Consider the following 8,294-nt stretch of genomic DNA (forward strand, 5'->3'; position numbering starts at 1 on the left):
GCAAGTCTGAAATTGTGAATTAAATTGTGAGGCTTAGAGGTCTATTTATAAGTTTAAGAAAACCTTAGAAGCCTTAGAAATCCCAAAAAAATCAGACTTCAATCACCTAGTCAAATTAGGAAACAATGCAAGTACAAATCGGAATAGAATTTGTCCAGATTTGCGTTCTTATATTGCGGGACAATGTTGGCATAGCAAACGTCCGAATTAGAAAAATCATATTTCTAAATGATTTGTATTATTTTGAGTTAGCTTTCCAATACCACTAGAATCACCTCAATTCGATACTTAAACATAAAGTTATGGTCAAAAGATTGAGACATGTGCAGAATCCAAACTAAGCCCAGAAGACACCAACCAACAAGCACCTTGTTGCACAACATCTCTACAATTAAGGGCTCCTTTCTGAAAGACGCTTAACAGAGAAAATATCACAATTTTATGCGGAATTAATGGATATTTAAATCAAAGCAAACAATCACCAAAAACAAGTAAAATCAAATACAAAGATTTTTGGTAACGAAGAGGAAACTTTTTAGAAAATGTTCTAAAAGTAAAACCTCTCCAGGGCAGCGAAACCCAGGAAATCACTAACAAAAAATTATTTAGAGATCACAAACACTAGGAACACTTACAACCCTTTGCAAGACCTTGGCTCTGTAAGAGCGACAAACCTCCAACTTGTCTCCTCACAATCTTCTTCAACATGAATATTTTCCTTTATCGGACCCTTCCGATAGACATCAATTAAGCACACAATCAAAACTAACAAAAATCCTCTAAGATGAATCAATTTGGCTCACAACAAAATAATCACTCAAGCACAGCCTCGCACGAATTCTAGGGTTCTAAAATTCGTGTCTTTTTCTTCTATAATGATGTGTGTATATATATACATCAAACCATAGACCTGGACCCACTAAAAACATGTTTTTGGGCATAATAGGTAGGAGGTGTTTGGACAGATTAATGGGCTGTTTAGACAGGGCCTTGCGAAGCAGAAACAGAGTTTCTGGAACTGCTATCCGGACAAGGGGAGGGTCTGTCCGGACAGGGACTGCAGAGGGTGAAAATCAGCAATCATCAGCAATTTGGAAATTCCGTCGGTCCTTGATCAACAGCTTTGATCGATGGGTGTTTGTGGTCCGATTGCGCCAAAACTTTGCAGGGACGTTCATGACACATGAATCTACATTATGAACAGTGGAGATTTGATTCTGAGCATTTTATATCAGTATTTGAGTCTGTAAACAATAGCCTTTGCATTTTGGAACCGAATTGAGCCAACAAAAATACTAATACTTTTTACAACCAAGAAGCAGTGCGAGGGATAGGTGATGACAAGAAATCTATGGAAAGTAAGTATTTCGCTGAAAGGGAGTGAACCCACAAAAGGTTTTGTTTGGTCAACAATTTCCAACCAATCTTGGCCAACAAAGAGCAGTTCTGGCATTCCATGGTCCTAAGCTCGAGACCCCCAGCAGCTTTGGGTGAGCAAATTTTATTCCAGCCCAGCAAGGACAAACATTTTTTCTTATCTTGAGGAAGACCCCACCAGAATTTCCTGAGAAAGGAGTCAATTTCTCGACACAAAGACTTGGGGAAAAGGAAAAGTGACATAGAATAGCTAGGCATAGCATTAGCCACAGTTTGGATAAGAGTAGTTCGGGTTGCTTGAGAAAGAATCTTAGCCTTCCACCCAAAGAGCCTGTTAAGAACCTGAATCTTAAGATCTGCAAATGAAGGCTCTTGTTTCTATGGAAGAAAAGTGGCAGCCCAAGATGTTTGGCATTTGACAGAATCAGCCGAAGATGGAGAGTGGACTGGATCATTGCTGAGGCAGAGGAGCCACAATTTTTGTTAAGAAACAAAGAAGACTTAGGCTCCGTTTGGTTTGCGGAATAGACCCTTGGATTGGACGAGTTAACACTAGGTATAGCTAGTCCTTTGTTTGGTAACACTCTATCCCTGGGAATAGTCTATTCCCATGGGACTACTAATTTCATACACATAGGGTTAGCTAAGCCACTAAAAAATGAGTGGCTTAGCTAATCATTTCCTGTGAGATTAAATTAATTATGTAAATTGCCAAAAAAAACCCTACTTGTGGGATGAAATTTCGTTCTCTCTTTGATTCTTCTATATTTCTCTCTCTCTCTCTCTCTCTCTCTCTATATATATATATATATATCTTCGTTTCTCTTTTGTCCGTCTCTATATTGCGTTTTCTCTCTTTTTCTATTTTATCTCTAATTCTTCTGGAACAATTTTTCTGCAAGTGCAAACGATTTTTTTTTTTTTCTATATGCCGTCTCCCTTCCTTGTACAGTTTCGCAGGTTTTTTTTTTTTATTATTATTTTTATTTTTAATTTCTTTTGATTCTCTATACATTCTCCAACTATATTTTTTTTTTATTTCAAGATTGAGTTTGATTCTATTTTCTCCAACTATATTTTTTTTATATAAATAATTTTGTAGCGTAATTGCAAAAAAAAAAAAAAAAAAAGGCCACATACCTGACATAATTAAAAACAAAAAAGAAAAAAAAATTATAGTAAAGTTGTTTATGTTTTTTTTTAAAAAAAAAGAATGAAAGTCCTTAATAATATAAATTGTATTTGTATTATAAGGGTATTTTAAGAAATTTGATCACAATATGATTCTATTTACCAACATATTGCATTGTACCAAACGAAGGAATATGATTAGCTAGTCTATTCCAGCGTTACAATCAAACAAATGAATAGGAATAGCTAATCTATTCCACACTCTTCTATTCCCAGTAGTAACTAATCCTTTTTCAATGGACTAGACATTCCGCGAACCAAACGAGGCATTAGCAAAGTTAACTTGTTGCCCAGACCAAGCAGAGAATCTAGAGAGACAATTCATAATGCAGTTTGCTTCATAAACATTTTTCCTAGAGAACACCATTAAATCATTTGCAAAGAGGAGATGAGAAATAGGGGGCTATTTCTCGAGATTTTAATACCATGCAGATTTACTGGAAATGCTCTTACTTCTTAATACGATGGATTACAAAGGACTAAAGCAATTTATTTAAAAACTATATTATGTTCCAAAATAAACATACCGGTTAAAATTGGTACAAGAAATAGTCCTGACTTAATATTGGTCATAAAAAATAATAATAATAATAAGGGGAAACTTCACTGAAGACTCTCGAACTTTCACTCATTTTGAAATACCTCTATAAACTTCAAAATCTCTCAATTTAGTCAACTGAACTTTCAATTGCTTTCAATTTGGACCCCTCCGTTAATTTTAGCAGTTAAAAATACTAAAAAGACCAAAATATCCCTGATTTTTGTTTTTTTTAAAATAAAAAAAATGTTTTGGAAGTTGAAATTTTATACAAAAGTCAGGGGTATAAACGTCATTTAACGTTTAAAATTTGACGGAGGGGTTCAAATTGAGAGATTTTGAAGTTTAGGGGGGTATTTCAAAATGGGTGAAAGTTCGAGGGTTTTCAGTGAAGTTTTCCCTAATAAAATAATAATAAATATACCAACTTTGTCCCTCGCTTTGTGTTTTCTTTTCCATATTTCTATATGAGAAATTATTTGTGTCAATAATTTGTCAATATTTTTTTTTTCGTACAAATTTAATAGATCAACTATTAGATTTTTGGGGTCCATCATTGACTTATGTGGGATCCAAGTATGTTCACAAATCTAATAGTTAATTTTTAAGATGATATGAGTAAAGAAAAATGCTACTAGTCAATATTTTTCTATTATTTGACTAATTTCATTTTACAAATCAACCCTTAGATTTGTTAACTTATGTGAACCCCACATAAGTCAGTGGTGGACTCCACAAATGTAATGGTTGATCTATTAAATTTGTAAAAAAATATGTGCCAAATATAATAAACTTAGGGTCCGTTTAAGATTGCGGTTTCAATAAATGCGATTTTAAAAATTACGTTTTTAAAAATTGTGTTTTTGAAATCGCTACTTTTTAAAATCACAGGGCATTTGGTAAAACATGTTAAATTTTTTTTTTTTTTTTTTAATCAAATATTTGTTATACAAAATTGTGATTTTGGTTTAAATTCGCGTTTTTTCAAATAAGCACCCTCTAGCCTGCTTATAGAAATCGTAGATTTTTTTTTTCTATTTTAAAATAAGTGTTTTTTAAATCGTAATGTCAAATGCTTTAGGTTTTATAATATATTTTAAAAACGCAGATTATTCTTACAAAATTTCAATCGCAATCACAATCTCAATCGTACCCTTATAGACCCGGCTCTTAAAATATTTACACTATCATTTATCTTTCTGTATTTTAACATCCGCATCAGTCATCAAACACACGAAGGAGAAAATCCAGTGAAGAACGAGTGGCGCATGGACAGCCACTCATTCTACCGACCAAGCAACAACCGGATGAGAGTTCCGTACAGGCGCAAGTCTGACCACAACCGCTATCTTTGTTGAATTTTTTTTTTTTTTTTTTTTCATCTAATTATGCAGACAAAACTAACATACATATCTCTAAAAATAACTACATTTTTCCCACAAATTAATCAGAATAATTCAAACAAAATATAAACGCTTGATTCGTTGGGGAGAAAGTAGTCATTTTCTCTGTAAATTCTACTCAGCCCAGAGCCAGACCAACTCCTCCATCGGCGGCGCCTCCAAGATCATCTTATCCAAGTCCTTAAACGACATGCCCTTCGTTAACATCGAAACATTTTTATTTCCTCCGCCGACAGCGCCGCCGCTCGCAGCCGCAACGGCAACTGCAACCGGCCGTCTTTTTCTCTTTTCGCCACGTAAGGAGCTCTTCGCAACACACGAGTCCTTCCCAGTAAGGCTCTGAACTACGGATTTGAAGCTCATGGGGTCGGTTTCCACGTACTGCGTTTCAATAAGCACTACTTTCACGGCTGCACTGCCTCTGACGCACGCCATTGAAAACTATCTCCGAACTTTTTCTTTCTCAAAGGATCAAAAACGAAAGAAAACAAAGAAAAGCTAAATGGGTTGGTTTCGATCGGTGTGCTTTTGGATTTGATTCCTATTGTGGGTTTTATACGTTGGACTTTGGAAGGTTCAGCAATGCTGAGGTTTGACAATTGAGAGAGGAGGCGAACCAATTGACCGCCAAATTGCAGTCCGGAAGGACTAAAAGTCAGAGTCATAGAACGCAATTTCGGAATCAGCATTTTGCCGAAGTCAAACCTTTTTACCTCCACTTACGTGCGTAAGAGGAAAAGACAACGTACATGCATGGGAATCTTTCTAATCAAGCGGATAAAAATGTTTCACGCGACTCTAATGCTTAAGCTAGCATAGTATTTTGACTTTTGGGTCAAATAATATAATTTGTTAGGGTTTTTGGCGGACCGTCTCTTTTACGGCCTCATTATTTTAACAATTTAATTTCACTATTTTATTTAATTTTTTTTTTTAAAAAAGATTTGTTTATTATTTCTTTAACTATAAGAGGAGAAAAACATAAAAGAAAAACGGAGAGAGAGAAACTATTTTTTTTATTCTATTCGCTCACTATTTTTTTTTTCATCAAAGTAGCGAAGCTGAAAATGAAACTTTTTAGGCATTCTCATCAAATTACCTCACCAAAATAACAAAAAAATAGTTTTTGTGAGAATGCAAATACTGCTCTTACAGGGTTTTTACAGGGTTTTTGGTATAACTCATTGTAAAACTCTATGTTCAATGTAGCTGGAGAGATCGTATCTCACATTGATATTATAAATCTTGCGATTAAAGGGAATTATGTGGTAATTTTATTTTACTTGAGTGTAGATATTACCTAGTTACTGTATAAATGTTGTGTTTCTATGACGAGAAAGAAAAAATGATTTACGTTAATATTTTTTTCATTTTTTTTTCATCTCATCTTATAAATTCAATAGATCAACTATTAAATTTGTGGACTCATGTGGACCACACACAAATTCAATGGTGGATTAATCCATTCACTATGAAGATGGTTAAAAAATGAATGAATTATATTATTTCTCATGATGATGTCTTAATTAATTTTCTCTTGCAGTTGGCTTGATTATATCCTAGGAGCCAATTGAGTAGGAACCATGGTATTATTGCCAAATATTTGAATAGTAAATATAAGAATGTCTTTATAAAGTTTAAATGTTTAAACAACTAGTTTGCCTATTTATTTCGACAAATAAATCTAAAAAAGAAAACTCTTATGTTTACTATTTGAAGGGCAAGGCTTAGGTGCGGTAGTTCAAAACTACCGCACCATGCTGTAGTCCAAAACTGTACCGTTTGGTGCAGTTTTGGGCAATAAACAAATAGTTCTTTTAAAGAAAAAGAAAAAGAAAAAGAAAAAGAAAAATATTTAAAAACTAAAAGTATTAAAAAAATAGAAGAGAAAAAAAAAAATGAAAGGGGTGGAGCCACCCCTTGGCCAAAATGAAAAATATTTTTAATTATTGGTTTTTTATATTTTTTAATTCTTAAATAATTGTTTGTTATATTTTTAAAAAAACCTATTTTTTCCCGGCCCAAAACTGCACCGTTTGGTTCAGTTTTGAATTTTTCCTTCTCAAAACTGCACCAAACGGTGTAGTTTTGGACTACTGCATGGTGCGGTAGTTTTGCACTACCGCACCTAAGCCTTGCCCCTATTTGAACTACTATCCATCTGAATACCTGAAGAGTCGAGTTCATCAAATGTTTATTGATATGAACAGTGACAAAACTGAGGGGTGGCTGGTGTAGGCCATGGCCCCCCACACAAGGAAAAAAAAATTAAGGTAAATTTTTTTATTTTTTTTGCTTATTGGCCCATACTCACTAAAATATTTGGCACTTCGCCCCTATACATATCAAACTCCACCTCTTTTCCTAGGTGACATTACTGTTTGGATAATTAAGTTCAATTGCAATTTTTCTTCTTAAAGTATTCAAAAACCGTGAAAAACGTACAAAATGATGATGAAGAAATCAACGTAAGTTTATTGCTAAGCTAATTAGGGTCTAGAGTTGAACGAATAAAAGCAACAAATTTGCTACGTTTAGGTTTAATTAACCGCGTAAGCCGTTAGGTGGTTGATGGTAGAGGGTAATATAGTCATCCATGCATTAATGGCTAATTGGCTATAGCTCCATCGATATGGTTGTTGAAATATTACATCCATTGAGAATGTATTTAACATGTTCCAACAAAAAGGAAATATTTGTCTAATCGTGCCCGATTGAAATTGGGTTTGATAAATAGAGTTTTTAAGTTAAAAAGCGTTTTTGGCTAAAATTTTTATTTTTAAGTTTTTATCAAAAATGTATTTTGACAATTTTTAAGTTTTTTGACTATTAAAAACCCTTTTAATTTTTTTTACTAGACGATTACTTTTTTCTTCAAATTGACTTTTTGAGTGTTAAAAGCACTTTTAGACCCTTCAAAGTGCAATCACAAACAAACTCTACATCTTCTAAAGGTAATAAAGATTAAGATTGAACAAAATTTAAAGCATTGAATTAACAATAATTATTAAAACTTTAAAATGTTAACTATAGAAGTAGCATAAATAATTAAAATAAAAAAAAGGGATAAATGTAAAATTAGCCACTGTGGTTAACTTAAATTACAAATCATTTCCTACAATATAAAAAATAATTCAGAGATCTTGGGATAGGCCAAAATAACAATCTAATCATTGCAGTCAAATTTTGCCAAAAAACTTGATGAATTATGTTAGTGTGTCACGCCAACACCAATAAAATAATAATACGCGTCACTATTAATAAACAAATATATAAAACAAAAATTATTTAATTAAAAAAAAAAAAAAGTAGTGGCTGTCAAACAGCCACCCTTGTGAGTGGGGATGGCCTACGAGCCACCTTAGAGGTGCGTGTAGCCACGGTTGGGGTGGCCTTGCACTATCCTAGCCACCTTTCGACCATAAAATACGACCACCCTATTGGTGGGGGGCCGCCCTTCCCTAGACATGGCTGGAGAGCTGTTTCCTTTCCCGTTACACTTCAATATCTTCGTCCTTCCTTGTACTTTTTTTATTTGACTAATTAAACGCAACGACCAATCCTGAAATTTCCTTCATCTTTCCTTTTTTTTTTTTTTTCCTTTTAATTTCTGATGTTTTGCTGCCTCCAAAACATAACTTTTCGTTGACAAAATGGTATACAAGGAAACCAGCCTCAGCACAATCATTGCACGTGCAAGAAAAAACTTGTCCTTGACATTTTGAAGGAAAGAGACGTGGGATGTCGACGTGTCGTCGGTCCATCATCTTGTTCGTAGTGTTCTT

The 8,294-nt window shown here is 33.9% G+C and overlaps 1 protein-coding gene across 1 annotated transcript; it reads right to left on the reverse strand.

The window, feature by feature from the left end:
• Positions 1 to 4,577: 4,577 nt before the first annotated feature.
• On the reverse strand, positions 4,578 to 5,016 carry LOC132168501 (VQ motif-containing protein 10-like). The gene has a single exon (XM_059579490.1). The coding sequence runs from the start codon at positions 4,942 to 4,944 to the stop codon at positions 4,624 to 4,626; it is 321 nt and encodes a 106-aa protein (XP_059435473.1). The 5' UTR covers positions 4,945 to 5,016; the 3' UTR covers positions 4,578 to 4,623.
• Positions 5,017 to 8,294: the final 3,278 nt, after the last annotated feature.

The sequence above is a fragment of the Corylus avellana genome, chromosome ca2, assembly GCF_901000735.1.
Source record: "Corylus avellana chromosome ca2, CavTom2PMs-1.0".
NCBI lineage: Eukaryota > Viridiplantae > Streptophyta > Magnoliopsida > Fagales > Betulaceae > Corylus > Corylus avellana.